The following is a 22,020-nucleotide window of genomic DNA, read 5'->3' as shown; positions in this document are numbered from 1 at the left end:
AATGATTTACGTATGTCAATTCTGTATATCAATTGTTCACATGCTATATTGAGCACCGTAACCTCTTCTAACATCAAAGTTTCATTTTACACACCCATAAAACAGCTGAGATTAAATCATTTTAAAATGTCCCAATGAAACAACTCATTTTGTTCATCTAAGGCCAGAAACATAAGCTATTGGAATTTTGGTGGAAAGCATTAATGATTTGTCCATGGTGTAGCACTGAACTGAGGCATAGTCTTCTTAAACTAGATTAGCGACATGGGTAAGTTTTCTGTCAAGTACATTTATTTCATTAGTCTTCTACACCACATAAGATCACATATTTCCAAGTATCCCACAGCTAGAGAAGAGTGAGCTGCTGACTATATCTCACTGAGCATATCAGATACAGTCTGTCTTCTGACATTTATGTTAGATTACACTTTGTGTACAGACAGAGAGTTGAGAGACCAATATAATAATCCAATTAGAAGGCAAAGTTTGCTAAAATGGGGCGCTTTTTTAAAGTATGGAGGGGCTTTGGGATCAAATGGAAACGAACAAATACTTAGGATGTGTGGCACAGAAACAGGTCACTCAGCCCAACTAATCCACCTTATTCCACTCTAGCCTCCTTACTACCATCTTTCCTTGTCTAAATCTGGCAAAATCACTTAATGTCTTCTCTGCCATGTCCTTGTCTAATTTTCTCTTGGATACATTAACATTATTGGTTTCAACCCCTTCCTCTAATAACAACTTCCAGGTTCTCATCATTCTTTGGGGAACAAACTTTCTTCTGAATTCTCTATCGGATTTATTGATGGTCTCTACTATGGTCTTCCCACAAAAATAAAAATTCCACCACTTCAAAAGACCTCTATTAGATCACCCATGACCTTTTCTTTCAAAAAAAAGGAAACAAGCCTGTTCATACTTCCTTGACATGTCTATTCTCACATTCCTGGTATCATTAATGGATGTCTTCTCTGCACTCTCTCTGGAGCCTCTAATACATCTTCAAATACTGCTTTGAGTTATGGCTGTCCTACTGTGATTTAATCAAGGTTCAATACAGATTTAATATAACTGCCTTACTTTCTAATTCTATTCCTCTAGAAACAAGGCTTATTGCTTGGCTTGCTTTCTTATAGCCTTGTTAAATTGTGCTACAACTTTTAGTAATTGATATATTTGTTCTCCAATATCCCTTTGATTCTCTATTCCACACAGATTTGCACCTTCGAATTAGTGAACTCCCTGTTTTTCATACCAAAACAAAATACCTCTCAATTATCTGCATTAAACTTCATTTGGCAATTATTTGCACATTCTGCAAATATATTAATATCCTCCTGTAATTTGTGGCAAATATTGACTATCCAGCAGTTTGGTCTTATCTGTAATTTTAGAAATGCATTCCTGGATCCAAAGTTCAAATCATTCATGCTATTTAATACATAACATCCCAGCTGCACATTTATCCTTTTTTTACACCAGGTTGTTTTGTATTGCACAATACCTAAACTCTTACTCAGTACTGTACAGGAGTTTGAACATGTTGACAGAATAAATAATTAATACCATATGAAATCCATGACAAACCTTAGTGGAATAAAACAGGGTTGCATATCAACTATGCCCATTATTTCAAACCTTCCCTTCTTTACACAGAAACAAAGTTTAATTGTACCGTCATTCAAATTAAGCAACGCAATAATAACTGAACCACTTTTGAATTACACAGTAATTTGAAGTAACCAGCTTCCATTTAAAAGACTGCATTCAAAGTATCAGACTCAATTAGCAAATAGAAGTCAAAGGTTTTGGTTTTACAATTGCTGCAGAGTTAACGGCATTCTATTTAAGGAATGGCACTTGATTTGTGAGGCGGAACATGTTTTTAATACTCACAGAATCATACAGTGTGGAAAGAAGCCATTCAGTCCATCGAGTCTGTACTGCACCTCCAAAGAGAATTCACCCAGGCCCAGCTCCTTACTCTATTTCTGTAACCTTGCATTTACCATGGCCAAAGCACCTAACCTGCACATCTTTGGACTGTGGGTGGAAACTGGAGCACCCAGAGGAAACCCACACAGACATGGGGAGAATGTGCAAACTCCACAGTCACCCAAGGATGGAATCAAACCTGGGTCCCCTCATGCTGCAAGGCAGCAGTGCTAACCACAGAGTCGCCATATCCCCCCACAAATGTGATTACTACTTGAATTGGTAATGACTGTGAAGTAAAAATTAATTAGATTATCTGTTCAATAATATCAAGAGAGGTTTCACAGTTCAGCCCTGAAGCCTTCATCAGAAACACTACACCTAAATTAACAAACTTTCCAAGTGGCTTATTCACTAGTTGGCTCGAAAGGCATTGAAACATGATCCATGCTGGATAATTATGATTACGCTGCTAAATTTACCTATTATTAACAAATTCAAGGTTTGGGAGAAGATTTGTAGCTTGGGTGCTCAATGTTGTGGTTCTGTTCGCCGAGCTGGGAATTTGTCTTGCAAACGTTTCGTCCCCCGTCTAGGTGACATCCTCAGTGCTTGGGAGCCTCCTGTGAAGTGCTTCTGTGCTGTTTCCTCCGGCATTTATAGTGGCCTGTCTCTGCCGCTTCCGGTTGTCAGTTCGAGCTGTCCGCTGTCAACAAACACATCGACCTGGACCCAATATACCGGCCACTACAGCGGACAGCTCGAACTGACAACCGGAAGCGGCAGAGACAGGCCACTATAAATGCCGGAGGAAACAGCACAGAAACGCTTCACAGGAGGCTCCCAAGCACTGAGGATGTCACCTAGACGGGGGACGAAACGTTTGCAAGACAAATTCCCAGCTCGGCGAACAGAACCACAACATTATTAACAAAATTGCATTCTTAGGAAACATAGCTTTCCCAGTACATTCACACAATTACATCAGTAGGTTACAAAGGAACAAGATACTTCTGCATCCAGAGACTTTTATTACGCTGAGGATCTCTTGTAATAACTAACCAGAAAACCAGCAATAAATGTAACAGATCAACAGGCAACCACCATGCGTGCCAAGGATACAAATGGAGAAGATATTAATTGAGATTGAAGTCAACAAAGGGAAGAGTCATGTTAAATGTTTATTTTCTAGAATGGCATAATAAGTTGCACAAGTGATGAATCAACTGGTGTTGAAATGACAATAATTCGACAGGTAAATGGAGCTCTTTACAAACACTGTTCAAATGTCAAATACAGGTTAAGAATTTCAAGTTATTAAATGTTATGCATTCCCCAAGGTGAATCCAACAGTCCAGTAAATAGCATTGGTCAACATTACCTGTGAGATCCCTTTCCCTGAATTGTATCATTGGGAAGATCATTGTGTCAGCGACCTGTTTAGCTAGTTCTGTATGAAGAGAATTTAGCTATGAAAAAAAGTGATTTTATTAGTTACATAAACTGAAATTCAATAAGTAAAATTACATGAACAATACAGAATTTATACAGTTTGTAAGACAAGGATTTACACCATGGTAATCTTCCTATTTTCTTCTCTACTACATTTACCTTCCATTCAGGACTCAGGAAATTCAGAAAGGTCAGTGGATGAGGAATTGAGGGTGAGTCACTGATACCCTGCATTTCAAATGTTGCACATTTCAAATGCAGGTCAATTGAGAAAATGAGGAAATATGGAATTCACAGACTTCACTTGAATGGCGATTGGAAGGTAAGGGTCATCCAAACTGTTCACTGGCGTTGAAACAGCAAGCTACTTCAGCCACTTGTTCCAATACCAGACAGCAGAAAAACTGGCAGAAGGAAATTGTGATAATTCCAAGGCTCTTGTTATCATCACTTCACTGAGGTTTTGGGGGCCTGGAATGAGGATGAGATGTGGGGTTAACTGGGCAGAGAGAAAGGTGCAAAAGGCAAGGAGTGGGATGTGTGATATGGTGTGTAAATGCAGGAAGGTATGTTTGTGGGGTGTGTGGGTACAAAGGGGTGCTGGACGATTGTATGTGGGGGATGTGCGTGGTAGACGAGTACTGTGTGGTTAGGGTGGAGTGGCAGATTTGGGGGACTGAGATGATGCCGGGAGACATAGTAGTGGAGTGGTGGAGCTGCAGGGGCAAGAAGGAAGAGGGATGTAGAGGTGTGGACATTTCAAGTAGCAAGGGGTGTAACCCTAATGATGGAGTCACAGCATCTCCATGTACTGTGCCACTCCTTGTCGTGGTTGGTGAGCACAACACAATGATCAGAACAAAATGGCAAAAGCAGATACCTGGGCTGTATTTAAATAATGATCCTGAAAATGAGGGACAAAAGCACCCCATGGGTGGGACTTATGGGAAATAAGTGGGACAATCCGGAAAGGCTTCCACCCCTCTCTATCATATCAAATTGGAAGTCATTCAAAAATTCCTTAGACAAACACCATCATAGGCCATGGTCTGCACAGTTATAAATGTTATTGCAAAGGGAATTTTCATAAGAAAATGCAAGTAATTTCTTACAAGTTAAGAACATGGAATATTATCAAGCTAAGAAACACAGGATACCACTTCCAAGATAAACAAATACAAAATTCAAGGTAAAGTTAACAGAATGATCAAAGGAAACAAATTTATATTAGGAAAATCAATATTGCACAGATAATGGAAAGAAAATCTGTAAAAAATGCAATAACATTTAGAATAATCTATCAAATACACAGTATAGCCAAACACATTAAAACACTGAACATATAGTTGAAGCGGAGTGTCGCAGTGTTGGGATTCTTTGGCTTTACTTGCCTTGATCTTACCCTATGCTTACACTCTGCGCAGACTGTGACAGTATCAATGAGCAATAAAATCAAAAAACTAATTTTTGATCAAGCAAATATGGAGAAACTATTTCAAGTGTCAGATGGTCTGTGACCAGAGTACGCAAAGTGCTAGTATTTGGCAGAATTGAAAGGACGAAACATTTTTCTGCACATCAAATTGTTCTGATCTAGAATGCAATGATTGAAATAGTGATAGATGCTATCACAACTGTCAAAAGACAACTGGATGAATACTAGAAGGGAAAAATTTATATGGCTACAGGATAAGAGCAGAGTCTAATTCTTTTTAAATTCTTTTAAAGAGCCAGTATAGCTATGATAAACTGAATGGCTTCTTGTGCTTTGTCATTCCCTGATTCAGTGAACTTTCCTTTCACTCCTGCTTTTCCTGTTGGTTTTTGTCACGTCCAAGTCATTTAGATTCAATTTTGATTGAAAACTTGAGGGAGGGAAGTTTTACATTCTGTCTGCACTAAATAAATGTGCATGATTGCAACCATGTCAGATCATCTTATCTGGGCTGACTTTCTGGTTGGGCAACCACAAAATGATGTGAACATTTGCTCCCCTGGAGCAGGAAATATCACTAGGTAAAATAGATTAAGATTATAATAAATATACCAATGGTTATTGGATAAAATTTACTAGCTTTCTTTTTACAGAACTTCAAACTGCTTTTGATACATTACATACAGCATCAACAGTAAAGATTAAACATTAAGATAGATCAAATAAATTACAGGATACCAGGCCTTTTTCATTATAACCATCACTAAGTCTGTGTTCAACCACAGTAAACTAAGTATATCCAACTGCCACTGTACTGGTTCGGGAAATAGAGTTTAATAGGAGCTTGTGAGCAATAAGTGCGTTAGTAAAGTTTTTTTTGCTTCATACCTGCACATAGGCAAAAGAAAACAAGAAAAACGTTTTTAAAATACATTAACTGTGAAAGAATAACTGAAGAAATATTACAGAACAACAGTAACTGTGCACAGAGGAGAAGATATTCCTCGAATATACTTAGTGTTTGTCTTCACAAGAGACAGATGGTGCAAACACTGTTACAAAGCAGCTATGTGAAACATTGCATGGGAGACACAGAAAATAACAAAGCGGCTGAGCATCTTTGAAACAAGGCAAATCACCATGTCATGATAAAATGTGTCTTAAGTTGCCAAAAGAAGCAAAACAACTGCATTATTGAGCTTATTTAACTTAATTTACATGAATTTTAGGAAGACTTTTGTCACTGTTCAGAAACAGAAAAGTCCATAGAAGCTAAGGACAAATGGCAAATTGCATTCAGAAAAGACTCAGCTGCAGGAAGCAAAAGGTAACAAAAGCAAAATACTGCAGATGCTGGAAATCTGAAACAAACACAAAAAGTGCTGAAAAAATTCAGCAGGTCCGGCAGCATCTGTGAAGAGGGAAACAGAGTTAATGTTTCAGGTCCAATATGACTTCTTCAGAACCTCAGAGAAAACAGCACCAATTGCAAAGGGCACTTGCATGACTGAAGACCATTCCCAGTCAGAGCTCCACAAAGCTCAATGAAATGTTCCTTGTTATTTTTGGTTTACTTTAAAGAATTAGACTTGCTTTGGCGACCATGAGGGCGACTTCAGCAGTGGTATCCTGTAGCCACTCGAGAAACCCAGAAGCCATGGAGGGAACAAAAGATGAACTTTGTTGTACTTTGTCTCAATTATTTCTTTTTATAATTTCTGTAATTAAAATGACACCAAATTTTGGTGACTTACACATTTCTCATTGTATTTTCATAAATACAAGTGTATAAATTGTTATTCTATTCTAGACTTAAAAATGGAGGACTTTATTAAGGCATTGGAGCTGACACAAGAATTGGTCATCTGGTTGATATTCAGGTAGAAAGCTATGAGAAGATATCAATGGGCAGAAAAGTGTTAAATGAATTTCAATATGAGAAGGATGAAATGAGAAGGGGAAACAAGGCAAAGAAATACACAACAAATTGGAAACATTGAGAAGTGTAGAGAAACGGCAACAGTACGGGTTAAAAAGCTGGTTAAAAAGACCAGAGCTATGCTTTAGCTGAGAAGAGAAAGAAAGAGCAAAAAAAGCTATGCTAGAACTGTATAAGACTATATAGACAAGCAACAATTAGAGTACTGCATACAATTCTTGTCATTTTACATTTGATCAAACTGGAGACATTACAGAAGTGATTTACAAGTGATGTACTGGGAATGGTAATGTTAGTTAAGAGGAAATATTAGATTGACTGGGTCCATTTCTTTGAAGCAGAGGAGGCTGAAGGGAGATTTTGCAGATTATTTGGAGTTTATAGAACGTGAATAGAAAGAACCTATTTCTCTTCACAGAGGGATAAATAATCAGGCAACAGAAAAGTAATTGGTAGAAAAATGAGGAGACAGCTGAGGAGAATTATTTTCACCCATTAGAGATTTGGAACTCAGTGAAGACAGAAAACGCCCATCACATTAAAAAAGATTGGATAGGCAGTTGAGGCACTTTAACCCACAGAGCTATGGATGAGTATGGGCACAGACACAGACAATGCCACACGGCCTTCTTCTGAACTATGAACTTTCTTTGTTTCACTGCTGTCCTAAATTTCTCTATTAACATTCCTTCATGCAAACAAGCCATTGCTTAAATACATCAATGCTGTTTACTTCAATCCTTCCATCTGGCAACAAGTTTCACATATGTACCACCAGCTACGCAAAGAGTATCCATCAAGCCAAATTTTGTTTTGATCAATTAATGGTCATTCCACATTTATATCCTTCACTTTTGCATCCCAAAAGCCTCTCACATTCCATAAAATTGAAGCTAGAGTAGTTCAACTCAAAAGACTGGACTAATGATTCAGGATCAAAGCCCAACATGGCAGCTGGATAGGTTAAACATAATTCATTTAAATATTTGAATAAATTTGAATTTAAAAATTGGTCATGGTGAATATTGTAATAATTACACTGTTATAAAACCTCATTTAGTGCTTTCAAGAAGTAAGTCTGTCATGCTAATTTGTGACTCCAGATTCATGGTAATACAGCTGACTCTTAATTGTTCTCAGGAATGGCCTATCAGGTCACTCACTTGTGTCCAGGAAACAAGATCCTTCTCAAAGGATAATTAGGGATGAAAAATAAATGCTGGCCTTGCCAGTCAGAGTACCACCGAATGAAGAAAAATAAAGATATCATACTGAATTCTTCATAAATTTATATACTTCTATCAAGCCATTTCAGATTCTCTTTGTCATTACTTTTGCAAAATTATATCCCTTACGTTGGAACATTTTAATATTTTCAGTTTCTTACAATTGCAAAGTAATTATGAATGTGGGAAATTTAATGTCAATATGATAAAATGCTCAGTAAGTTTGCAGATGACACCAAAATTGGCGGTGTAGCAGACAGTGAGGCAGGTTATCTCATAGTACAACCTCAATCAGATGGGCCAAGGAGTGGCAAGTAGAGTTTAATTTCAATAAATGTGAGTTGTTGCATTTTGGAAAGGCAAATGACGACAGGACTTATATTCATAATGGTAAGGCCCTCAGGAGTGTTGTCAAATAGAGACATCTTGGAGCACAGGTGCATACTTCCTTGAAAGTAGAGTCACGGGTCGACAGTTTGAAGGCAGCATTTGGCATGCTTGATTTCGAGTTTAGGAGCTGGGTGTGGCTGTACAGCATGTTGGTAAGGCTACTTTTAGAGTATTGCATGCAATTCTGTTCTCCCAGCTATAGGAAAGATGTTATTAAACGTGAAAGGATTCAGAAAAGATCTACAAGGATGTTGTAGAGATTGAGCTATAGGGGGAGGTTGAATAGGCTGGGACATTCTTCCCCTGCAGCGTTGGAGGCTGAGGGGAGACCTCAGAGGTTTATAAAATTATAAAAGGCGTGGCTAGGGTGATTAGCCAATGTCTTTTCCCCAGAGTAAGGGAGTTCAAAGCTAGAGGGCATAGGTCTAAAGTGAATGAGGAAGAATTTAAAAAGGACCTGAGGGGCAACGTTTTCCTACAGAGAGTTGTGTGCGTATGGAACAAGCTATCAGAGGTGGAGGAGGAGTTGGGTATAACTAGATCATTTAAAAAGCATCTGGACGGATACATGAATAGGAAAGGTTTAGAGGGACATGGGCCAAATGCCATAAAATGGGATTAGGATCATGATGACTAAGAGCTGGATGATCTTCGGATCATTTGGTAGGCGGAAGGGGTGATAGAGAGGAGTTATAGGGAGGTAGTCACACCTAAGTTACAGGACAAAGGTAGCTGGGTGACCATCAGGAGAGAGAAAGGGAATAGGTAGACAGTACAGGGAACCACCGTGACCGTTCCCTTCAATAATAAGTAAACCGTTTTGGATACTGTTGGAGGGGCCAGCTTACCAGGGGAAAGCCACAGCGGCCAGGTTTTTGGCACTGAGCCTGACTCTGTAGCTCAGAAGAGAAGGGGGGAGAATAGGAGATTCTGTGGTCATGAGCAAGACACACAGATAGTGTGTTGCCTCCCAGGTACCAGGGTCAGGGATGTCTCGAATCACTTCTACAAGATTCTTAAGGTGGAGGGAGAGCACCCTGGAGTCATGGTACACATTGATACCAATAACAGAGGTAGGGAAAGGGAAGAGGGCCTGAAAACAGAATATAAGGAGTTAGGCTGGAAGTTAGAAGACAGCATGAGCAAAGTAATAATCTTAGGATTGCTACCGGTGCCACGTGCTAGTGAGGCTAGGAATAGAGAGCAAGTGCAGATGAACATGCAGCTGCAGGACTGGTGTAGGAGGGAGGGCTTCAGATATATGGATCATTGGGATACCTTCTGGGGAAGGTGAGACATGTACAAGAAGGATGGGTTGCACCTGAACTGGAGGGGCACCAATATTCTGGACAGGTGGTTTGCTAGAGCTCTTTGGGAGGATTTAAACTAGATTGGAAGGGGAGTAGGAACCTTTGTTCTGGACTTTTTTAGATTAGGTTACTTACTTACAGTGTGGAAGCAGGCACTTTGGCCAAACAAGTCCAAACCGACCTGCCGAAGCGCAACCCACCCAGACCCATTCCCCGAAATTTACCCCTTCACCTAACACTATGGGCAATTTATCATGGCCAATTCACCCAACCTGCACATTTTTTTTGGATTGTTGGAGGAAACCAGAGCACCTGGCGGAAACCCACGCAGATACGAGGAGAATGTGTAAACTCCACACGGAGAGTCGCCCTAGGCGGGAATTGAACCCAGGTCTCTGGCGCTGTGAGGCAGCAGTGCTAACCACTGTGCCACCGTGCCGCCCAATGATGGAGGAGGTAGTGAACAGGCAGATACAGCTTGCAGAGAGTCTGTGAAGAGGGATAGGCACTTGATAGGGCAAAGGTGCAGTCAGTATGATGGGTTGAAGTGTGTCTATTTTAATGCAAGAAGTACCAGGAATAAGATTGACGAGCTCAGAGCATTGATCAGAACTTGAAACTATGTTGTTGTGGCTATTATGGAGACTGGGATATCACAGGGGCAGGAATGGTTGTAGGATGTTCCAGGGTTTAGATGTTTCAAAAGGAATACTGGGGTGGTAAAAGAGATGGAGGAGTGGCATTGTTAATCAGGAATAATATCACACCTGCAGAAAAGGAGATCGTTGATGAGGGTTTGTCTATAGAATCAATTTGGGTGGAAGTCAGAAACAGGAAAAGAGCAATCACTTTATTGGGAATTTGCTACAGATCCCCGAAAGCAACAGAGCCACGGAGGAGCAGATTGGAAGGCAGATTTTGGTAATGTGTATAAGTAACTGGGTTGTTGTCATGGATGACTTTAACTTCCCTAATATTGATGGAACCTACTTAGTTCAAATAGTTTGGATGGAGCAGTTTTAGTTAGGTGCCTCCAGGAAGGGTTCCTGATGCAGTATGTAGATAGGCCAATTAGAGAGAGGCCATGTTGGACTTGGTGCTTGGCAACGAACCATAGCAGGTGTCAGATCTTTCGGTGGGAGAGCATTTCAGTGACAGTGATCAGAACTCCATGACCTTTACTATACTCATGGAAGGGGATAGGGGCAGACAGTATGAGAAAGTACTTAATTTGGGAAGGGGAATTACAATGCTATTAGGCAGGAATGGGAGAGCCTAAACTGGGGATAGATGTTGTCAGGGAAATGCACAACAGAAACGTGGAGGTTACTTTGGAAGCAACTGCTGATAATGTCGGACAGGTTTGTCCCACTGAGGCAAAGAAGAGATGGTGGATTGAAAGAACCTTGGGTGACTAGGGATGTGAAACATCTAGTCAAGAGGCAGAAGGAAGCTTACTTAAGGCTGAGGAAGCAAGGATGAGACAGGGCTCTAGAGGGTTACAGGGTAGCCAGGAAGGAACTGAAGAATGGACTTAGGAGAGCTAGAAGCATGAAAAGCTTTAGTGGGTAGGATGGCCAGAGTGAGGGTAGGGCCGATCAGGGATAGTGGAAGGAACTTGCGCCTAGAGTCGACGGAAGTAGGGGAGGTCCTTAATGAATACTTTGCTTCAGTATTCACTACTGAGAAGGATCTTGATGTTTCTGAGAACAGCATGAAACAGACTGACATGCTAGAACAGGTTGATGTTTAATCATGAATAATAGTCATACGAAAACTTAACAAGAACCAAAACTCAAATCAGTGAAATCAACAACTAAATTGCAGGCATGAACTCAATATGAAATAAGTCATTTAATTCTAAAATATAATTCAGTTTGTAAATATTTTTGCAAAATCCCAATTCTTGATGCGACATGTTATATATTCCTGACAGATGAACAACTGAAAAGTAAAGTTTGCTAAATTACTTACTCTGGAACACGTGTCACCTTATGTGAGTGTATTGGAGATAGAGGGGTGACCTGCTAGAAGCTTTGACAGGCATGGATAAGGTGGATAATAGGAGTCTTTTTCCCCCCAGAATGGAAATGCCAAATGCTAGGGACCATAGGTTTAAAGAGGGAGAAAGTTTTAAAGAAGATGTGCGAAACAAATGAATTTACACAGAGAGTGGGAGGTGCCTGGAATGCGCTGCCAGGGGAGGTGATAGAAGCACATTCCACAGTAAAGCTTAAGAGGCATTTAGACAGACACATGAACAGGCGAATAGAGGAATATAGACCATATGTAGACAGATGGTATTAGTTTAGAATGGCATCATGGTCAGTACCTGTTCCTGCACTAGGGCCTGTTCTATGTTTTACCCAAAATACACACAAACTTAAAATGATTGTATATTGGCTCCCAATGCTGCAATTCTTACCCATTTCTAAAATTAATGACTTGTTAGATCACTCCAGTGGGCAGCTATTCAATCTAAGCAGGATTCAAGATAAATGCTAGCCACATATGGATGGTAAGCTCCCTTCCCCATTGATCACTTGCTAAACAGTAGAATTATTAATCATAATCTGGTGACTTCCATTACCAAATTAAATTTCAACTAATTTCACACCTCATGATGGCAAATTTGAACTTTTCACTTGAGTGGTTAGGTCTAATATTCAATCTATTTCATTACTGTATTTGACAGGTTATGTAATATACAATATATTACCTCATTTACAACCCTGGCAAACCGTTGGAGAGTAGAAATCACTTCATTGTCCCCTTTGCTCAAAGCGAAATTCTAAAAAGTAACAAAGATTTCAGATTTAGATATACAGCTATTTAGATAATTTTCAGATTTCTTTCTCCTTCACCCAAAGCATCGATAGCTTGAGCCCAGTTCCAGATGTGTTTTCCAATATTTTGTCCAACCATCTATCCCATACTAATACATATGTTTGTCTCCATAACTAATTTTTGTGCATAAACAGGAAGAGATATAAGGGACTGTTCTTCACTTGGTACTCTTATGGAACGAACTGGATAGGAAACACTATCTTGTCAGCAGTCTACTTCAGCATTATCTTTCTTTACCTGTACATTCTGCCTAGTTATATGTGGCTGTCAAGGTCAAGGCAGCACAACAATGCCAGTTCTTCCTCAAGCAGCTCAGGGAATTCAACATGTCCATAAGGATCCTCACAACTTTTACAGATGCACTACAGAAAACATTCTATCCGGGTGCATAACAGCTTGATACAACAAGTGCTCTGCTTAGGACCACAAGAAACTGTAGAGGGTTGTGAACACAGCCCAGACCATCACAGAAGCTAACAGCCCATCTATGGACTCTATTTACACTTCTCAGTGCCGCAGAAAGGCTGCCAATATCATCAAACATCCCTCCCACCCGGGGTAATACTTTCTTCCAACTTCTTCCGTCAGGCAGAAGATAAAGAAGCTTGAACACTCTCACCAACAGGTTCGAGAACCACTTCACAGACATGTTCACGGACATTCTTCTCTCTAGCTAACTGCTACTGAGGTGCACTGAGGCCTTTCTATTGACCCACACTCTATTAATCAAACTATCTGTTGTAGGGCTCTGTAACATGCAAATTTTACAAAGTGAAACAAGTTGAGTTTGTTTGGGAAAAGGAATTAGGACATGGAACAAAATTAATTTGTTTAAACTGATTTCTCTGGAACTTATGGTCTCTTGTAGATTGAAGAGAGTTTTGCATCTGAAAACAAATATTTTATCAAGCAATTTTAAATCGATTAATGACAAACTTTGAAATAAACACATTTAAAATGCATTGAGAACTTTTAAACAAAATTGAAATGATTTTAATGCAAAAATTGCATTTAAGCTGTAAGCTTGATTTGGATCCTGAAGTCTGAATATGAGATTCTGCGCGATCCTGCATGTTTACAGAGAATTTGGGTTAAGTGAACAATAAGGAAATGATTTCTCAATTTTCAGAAATATAATCCTTTTCAAGGCTACATTCCTCAAGACTGCATGAACTTAAAGTCTGACATACATCAATGGTTAAATCAGTCATCTGTCATTCTTCTGTCAGAGGCTGTTTGTGACTGGAGGCTAATGTCCAATGGCATTACCACAGGAGTCAGCGGTAGGTCTCCTGTTGTTTGTGAGGAACAATGTCTTAGGTTATAGGATGATATAGATGTATTGGTCAGGTGGGCAGTTTAGAGGCAGATGCACTTTAACTCTGACTAATACAAGGTGATGTTCTTTGGAAGAAGTAACAAGAGAGTACTCAATGAAAACCAGGACACTGTGGAGCTCACAAGAACACAGAACATAGAATGTTACAGCACAGTACAGGCCCTCATGTTGCGCCGACCTGTGAAAGTAATCTGATGCCCATCTAACCTACACTGTTCCATTATTATCCAGATGTATGTCCAATGCCATTTAAATGCCCTTAACTTTGGCGAATCAACCACTGTTGCAGGCAGGATGTCTCACGCCCCAACAACTGAGTGAAGAAACTACCTCTAACATCTGTCCTAAATCTATCACCCCTTAATTTAAAGCTATGTCCCCTCATGTTATTCTTCACCATCCAAGGAAAAAGGCTCTCACTGTCCACCCTATCTAACCCTCTGATTATCTAATACGTCTTGGTTAAGCCCCCTCTCAATCTTCTTCTCTCCAACGAAAGCAGCCTCAGTTCCCTCAGCCCTTCTTCGTAAGGCCTTTCTTCCATACCAGACAACATCTGAGTAAATCTCCTCTGAACCCTTTCCAAAGCTTCCACATCCTTCCTATAATGTGGCGACCAGAACTGTATGCAATACTCCAGATGAGGCCTTACCAGTCTTGTTCAGCTGAAGCATGACGTTGTGGCTCCAAAACTCAATCCCCCAACCAATAAGGCCAACACACCACATGCCTTCTTAACAACCCTATCAACCTGGGTGGGAACTTTCAGTGATTTATGCACCAGGACACTCAGATCTCTGTTCATCTACACTGCCAAGAATTTTACCATTAGCTCAGTACTCTGCATTCCTGTTACTTCTTCTGAAGTGAATTACTTCACCTTTCAAACTCCATTTGCCACTTCTCAGCTCGCTCTGCATCTTATCTATGTCCCTTCGGCACTATCCACAACTCTGCCCACCTTAGTGTCATTCCCAAATTTACTAATCCATCCCACTACGCCCACATCCAGATCATTTATAAAAATGACAAACAGCAGTGGACCCAAAGCAGATCCTTGCAACACACCACTGGATGAACAGGATGAACACTTCCCATGAATCACCACCCTGTGTCTTCTTTCAGCTACCCAATTTCTGATCCAAACCTCTAAATCGCCTTCAATCCCGAAACTCCGTATTTTGTGCAGTAGCCTACTGTGTGGAACCTTATCACACGCCTTACTCAAGTCCAAATACACCACATCAACTGCTTTATCTTCATCCACCTGTTTTGTCACCTTCTTGAAGAACTCAATAAGGTTAGTGAGGCACAACCTATCCTTCACAAAACCGTGTTGATTATCCCTAATCAAATTATTCCTTTCCAGATAATTATAAATCCTATCTCTTAAAAACTTTTCCAACATCTTACTCACAGCCAAAGTAAGGCTCACTGGCCTATAATTACCAGGGTTGTCCAAACTCCCCTTCTTGAACAAGGGAACAACATTTGTTATCCTCCAGTCTTCTGGCATTACTCCTATCAACAATGATGACATAAAGATCAAAGCTCTGCAATCTACCCCCGCCGGCTCCCAGAGAATCCATGGATTAATCCCATCCGGCCCGGGAGTTTTATCTATTTTCAGATTTCCAAAATTGTTAAAACCTCCTCTTTGTCAACCTCAATCCCATCTCATCTTGTAGCCTGTATTTCCATATTCTCAGAGGAATCTTGGTAGCAGGGCAGGTCAATAGGGTGGTTGAAGAGGCATATGGGATTCTTGGCTGCATCAGTTAAGGCATAAATTATAACAGCAGGAAGATCATATTGGAAGGGTATAGGGCTTTCATTAGGTCACAGGTGGAATACAGTTTACAGTTCTAGTCACCAAACTACGTGAAGGATGTTATTGCCCTGGAGGGGCTGAAGAGGAGATTTCACCAGGATGTTGCCTGGGATGAAGCATGTCAGCTATGAAAAAGAGTCTGGATAAGCTTGAGTTGTTTTCTTTGGAGCAGAGAAGGCTGAGGGGGTACTGCTTAGAGGCTATGAAGGGCATGGACAAGGTGATTAGAAAGCAGCTGTTCCCCTTAGCTGAAAGGACAAAAATAAGGGAGCATAATTTTAGGGTGAAAGGCAGGAGATTTAGAGGGGACTTGAAAAATATTGTCATCCAGAGGGTGGTGGGGGTGTGCAATGCACTGCCTGAGAAGGTAGTTGAAGTGGGAAACCTCACAACCTTTTAAAAAGTACTTCAATGAGCATTTAAAATATCATAACATTCAAGACTATGGGCCTAGTGCTGGAAAGTGGGACTAGTATAGATTTAGTGGATTTTTGGCAGTATGGATTTGATAGGCCAAATGGCCTCTTCTATATTGTACGATTCTAAGAGAGAATGTGTCAGCCTTAACTCCTTGCCTGAGTCAAAGTCGTGGTGAAACTTCCTTTAATGATCTAAGCATTTAATCCAAGCTAACATTTTGCTGCAGTATTGAGGGGGCGCTATACACTTGCATGAAATGTTATCATGTCCCCATCTTTCCTTTCAGATGTGTGTAAAAAATTCCAAGGCATTATTTCAAAGGATTTGGATTTCATCCTGATAATCTGGTCAATATTTATCCTCCAACTTATCTCATAAATGGATTTTGTTGGTCATTTATTTTCTTGCTATACGATGGTATTCTATGCAAATCTGCTATCACATTTGTATAAAAAACTGACACTAAACAGCATGAAGACAGAATAGAGTGCTATATAAATATAAGACTTTTTTTTTCATAGGGGTCCGTTAACTCAGTTGGCTGCATGGTTGGCTTGGACTGCAGCGTGATGCCAACAGCATGGGTTCAATTCAAAGTTTGGTAGAAGATTTGTAGCTCGGGTGCTCGTTGTTGTGGTTCTGTTCGCCGAGCTGGGAATTTGTATTGCAAACGTTTCATCCCCTGTCTAGGAGACATCCTCAGTGCTTGGGAGCCTCCTGTGCTGTTTCCTCCAGCATTTATAGTGGCCTGTCTCTGCCGCTTCCGGTTGTCAGTTTGAGCTGTCCGCTGTAGTGGCCGGTATATTGGGTCCAGGTCGATGTGTTTGTTGATGGAGTCTGTGGATGAGTGCCATGCCTCTAGGAATTCCCTGGCTGTTCTCTGTTTGGCTTGCCCTATAATGGTAGTGTTGTCCCAGTCGAATTCATGTTGCTTGTCGTCTGTGTGTGTGGCTACTAAGGATAGCTGGTCGTGTCGTTTCGTGGCTAGTTGGTGTTCATGTATACGGATCGTTAACTGTCTTCCTGTTTGTCCGATGTAGTGATTTCTGCAGTCCTTGCATGGGATTTTGTACACTACATTAGTTTTGCTCATGTTGGGTATCGGGTCCTTTGTTCTGGTGAGTTGTTGTCTGAGCGTGGCTGTTGGTTTGTGTGCTGTTGAACAAACACATCGACCTGGACCCAATATACCAGCCACTACAGTGGACAGCTCGAACTGACAACCGGAAGCGGCAGAGACAGGCCACTATAAATGCCAGAGGAAACAGCACAGAAGCGCTTCACAGGAGGCTCCCAAGCACTGAGGATGTCACCTAGACAGGGGACGAAATGTTTGCAAGACAAATTCCCAGCTCGGCGAACAGAACCACAACAATGGGTTCAATTCCTGTACTAGCTGGGTTTATCATAAATCACTCAATTCACAATTTCTTCCTCTGCATGAGGCATGGTGACCCTCAGGTTAAACCATCACCAGTTGCCTCTCTCTGATGAAAGAGCAGCCCTATGGTCTGTTAGGACTTATGCAACTTACACTTACATTTAAAAGTTTCTCTCTCAAGTCAATGTGGTGAACTGGTCTTAGAGTAGGATAAAAGGCTGGCACAACATCGAGGGCAAAAGGACCTGTGCTGTATCTACGTTCAGGTTAGGTGGAGTGGCCATGCTAAATTGTCCATAGTGTCCACATGCAGGCTAAGTGGATGGGAAATGCAGGGTTACTGGGATGGGGGTTGGAGGGGTGGTCAGGGTGGGATGCTCTTCGGAGGGGCTGGTGTGGACTCAGTGGGCCGAATTAGCCTGCTTCCGTACTATAGACACTCTATGATTCAACCTCTACTTATGCTTTGGTTTACAACCAACAAATGTGACTTTGAGCCATGGAATCATACAGCACAGAAACAGTCCAGCCAGTCCATGTTGAACATAACCCCAAATTAAACCAATCCCACCAGCCTTGCCCAGATCCTTCCAAACCTTTCCTAGTCACGTACTTGTGTCTTTTAAGCGCTGTAACTGTTCCCGCATCCACCACTTACTCAGGAAGTTCATTCCACACAAGTAAAAATTTATTTTTTAAATCTCTCTCCTCTCACCTTAAAAATATGCCTCCTAGTTTTGAAATACCCCATTCTAGAGAAAATAAAACTACCATTAACCCCATCTATGCCCAACATGATTTTATCACCTCTCAACCTCCTACACTCCAGTTAAAGAGTCCCAGCTTATCTTTATAACTCAAACCTTCCATACTCGGCAACATCCTATAACTGGGCGAACAGAACTAGACATTGTTCTCCAGAAAAGGCCTCACCAATGTCCTCTACAACGTCAACATGACTTCCCAACTCCTATACTCAAATGACTGAGCAATTGAGGCAAGTGTGCTAAATGCCATTTTAATTACCCTGTCTATATATGGCATAAACCTCAAAGAATTACATGCCAACTCTTACGTTCGACACCAAAGCCCCACCATTAATTGTATAAGTCCTGCCCCTATTTGCTGTACCAAAATATAATACCTTGTATTGATCCACACTGAACTCCATCTGCCATTTATCAGCCCATTTACCCATTTGATCAAGATCCCTTTGTAATCTTCACTGTCTACTATGCCACCAATTTTGATATTGCCTGCAAATTTACTAACTTTATTCTCATCCAAATCATTCATATAAATAATAAATAAAAGAGGAGCCAGAACTGATGCCTGTGGTACACTGCTGGTGACAAGATCTTTTAAAGTTGATTAGATGTGTTCTTCACCAAGTGAGAAGGCTACCCATTTCTTCCACTGTTTTACATTCAGATGGGTTTACTTCAACGACAAAGAAACCAGTGTGTGGTGTTTTTTGAATTTAAAATACAGCCACAGCTGCCAGCTAAAGGTTGAGCTGTTCCAAATATAACAGTTGGCTGTTAAATGGATACCGGAGTTTTGGTTGTTGTTTTAACAATTAAAATTTAACCAATTAACTTAAATTATGGCCAGAAGCCAAAGAAATTTGAATTTTATCGTTTTGACACCTGGAAACCAATCAAAGTGTAAGAATCTAATGTGTTATTGGGGTATACAAATCTGGTATTTTGAAAATTAGAAGAAGAGCAACTACCATCGATCAGAGCCGAACAGCAACTGCCCATTTAATGTCTTGATCTCAAAGAAATTAGAAAGGTGTCTTTTCATGTGTATTATACTCGCAGTAAAAAAGAAAGCTGATGACCTAGGGAAATCAGTAGCTGGAAGAGTGAAAACAATGAAGCAGACAGAGACTGTGTGGTCTTGAGATTAAGTTAATGTAATGTTTAATAAATGTTTTAGAGAGTTGGGATCAGATAGTAAGTAGTTAAAGGGAGGCCTGGATTTGTGAGTAGTTTTTATTTAATGTTCACAATTAGAGTTAGAAAAAATAAATTGTTATTTTTCTTTAAACAGTGGAATATAGGGGTTCTCTGTGACTTGCTTACACTTTAACAGATTACAAGCCGAGGCGAGCTTTTCTGGGTGTTTGGTTTTTTAATTGACAGACAGGTTCAACCTCCACATCGTAACAGTGGTCAGTTAGTCAGACTGACTCTGGTTTCAACTAGTTAAGGTGAAAGGTGATGGGGTGGGCGTGTGTGTGGTAGTGGTGGTGGCAACAGCATGGCACTCTACTCCCAACACATGTCAGAATCCATTGAGATGTTAATCAATATTCAAAGACCAAAACTCTTGTCTTAGCTTGTTGGATCTTCAGTACTACAACAGAAATGGTTCAGAACCATAGATAATGAATAATCCATGCCTAATGAATCTAACAAATCTGGCCCTCTCAGCAATAAGAATGTGCTGTTAAATAACTGAGCACACTGGAGGAAAGATTTCAAGAGGAACCACCAAAACTAAATCTTTGAGTGAGGTTATCAGGAACAGAAATCAATCACTGGGCATACCATTGACCAACAAGGTCACATAATAGAAAAGTTTGATCACCCACTAAGTGGTCTGCGACAATCACTGGGTTTCCCGTAGCATCTCTCATTGACAGGCCAGGTCACCCACAGGATCATGCACTGGACAACTGGGTCAACCACAGTATCGCACATAGGACATATGGACATAACAAGAACTGGGAGCAAGAGTGGGCCATCTGGCCCTTCAAGCCTGCTCTGCCATTCAATAAGATCATGGCTGATCTTTTCGTGGCCTCAGCTCCACCTCTCATCATAACCCTTAATTCCTTTACTGTTGAAAACATTATCTATCTTAGCTTTAAAAACATTTACTAGGGAAGCCTCAACCACTTCACTGGGCAGGGAATTCCATAGATTCACAACCCTCTGGATGAAGAAGTTCCTTCCCAATTCAGTCCTAAATCTGCTCCCCTTAATGTTGAAGCTATGCCCTATTTTCACCCATCAGTGGAAACATCCTCTCTACTTCTATCTTATTTATTCCCTTCATAGTTTTATTTGTTTCTCTAAGACTCCCCCCTCATTCTTCTAAATTCCAATGAATATAATCTCAGTCTGCTGAGTCTCCCCTCAACTTCAGAATCAACTCCTCTACAGCCCTTCCAGTGCCAGTATACTCTTTCTCATGCAAGGAGACCAAAACTGCACACAGTACTCCAGATGTGGCCTCACCAGCACCTTGTATGGCTGCAACATAACCTCCCTGCTTTTAAACTCAATCCCTTTAGCAATGAAGGGCAAAACTCCATTTGCTTTCTTGCACCTGCAGATCAACCTTCTGTGATTCATGCACAAGGACACCCAGGTCCCTCTGCACAGCAGCATGCTGCAATTTCTTACTCTTCAAGTAATAGTCCTTTTTAATGTTATTCCTACCAAAATGTATGACTTCACATTTACTAATATCATACTCCATCTGCCTGACCTTTGCCCATTTGCTTAAGTTATCTATGTCCCTTTGCAAAGTTTCACGGTCCTCTGCACACTTCGCTCTACCATTCACCTTAGTGTCATCTGCAAACTTTCACACACTACATTTAATACCCAATTCCAACTACATAAATGGTGAATAATTGTAGTCCCAACACTGATCTCTGATGCACACATGAGTCACTGATTGCCAACCAGAATAGCACTCATTTATCCACGCTTTACTTCATGTTGATTAACCAATCCTCTATCCATGGGAATCCATTGCCTGTAACACCTTGCATCCTTATCTTATGCAGCAGCCTTTTGTGCGGCACTTTGTCGAATGCCTTTTGGAAATCTAGATACTCTACATCTACTGGGTCCTCATTGTCCACCGTGTTCGTAATGTCTTCATAGAGTTCTAAAAGATTAGTTAAGCATGACCTGCACTTCATGAACCCATGCTGCCTCTGCCCAATGGGACAATTTCTATCTCGGTACCTTGCTATTTCTTCCTCGATTACAGACTCGAGCATTTTCCCCACTATAAAAGTTAAGCTAACTGGTCTATAATTCTTTTGTCTACCTCCTTTTTAAAACAGTGGCATTACATTTGCTGTTTTCCAACCTGCTGGAACTGCCCCAGAGTCCAGTGAATTTTGGAAAATTTCCATAAGTGCATTTGCTATTTCTCGTGCCATCTCTTTCAGCACCCTGGGTCAGGGCCAGGAGACATGTGTACCCTTAGCTCCATTAGCTTGCCCAACATGACATCTTTCATGATCGTCTCTTTGTCAATTACTGGCATGTTATTCGGTCCTTCAGTGCGAAGACCAACACAAAATACCTATTCAATGCCTCAGCTATTTCCTCATATCCCATTACTAAATACCCCTTCTAGTCCTCTAAAGGACCAATGTTTACTTTAGCCACTTTTTTTTGTTTTGTATATTTATAGAAAATTTTGCCAACTGTCTCTATGTTCTGAGCAAGTTTTTCCTCATAATCTATCTTACTTTTC

The 22,020-nt window shown here is 40.6% G+C and overlaps 1 protein-coding gene across 1 annotated transcript in view; it reads right to left on the bottom strand.

Annotated features, from left to right (window-relative positions):
• appl2 (adaptor protein, phosphotyrosine interaction, PH domain and leucine zipper containing 2) overlaps nt 1-22,020 on the bottom strand; it is a 153,737-nt gene that overhangs the window by 90,504 nt on the left and 41,213 nt on the right. The window contains exons 4-5 of the mRNA XM_072562432.1: nt 12,410-12,481; nt 3,320-3,407 (exon numbers count right to left, since the gene is read on the bottom strand). Coding sequence (XP_072418533.1) covers nt 3,320-3,407; nt 12,410-12,481 — 160 coding nt within the window. The remainder of the gene's footprint in view (nt 1-3,319; nt 3,408-12,409; nt 12,482-22,020) is intronic.

Source organism: Chiloscyllium punctatum, chromosome 44 (genome assembly GCF_047496795.1).
Source record: "Chiloscyllium punctatum isolate Juve2018m chromosome 44, sChiPun1.3, whole genome shotgun sequence".
NCBI classification, from domain to species: Eukaryota; Metazoa; Chordata; class Chondrichthyes; order Orectolobiformes; family Hemiscylliidae; genus Chiloscyllium; species Chiloscyllium punctatum.
Note: the sequence above shows the minus strand (reverse complement) of the source record. Positions and strands in the feature narration are given on the sequence as shown.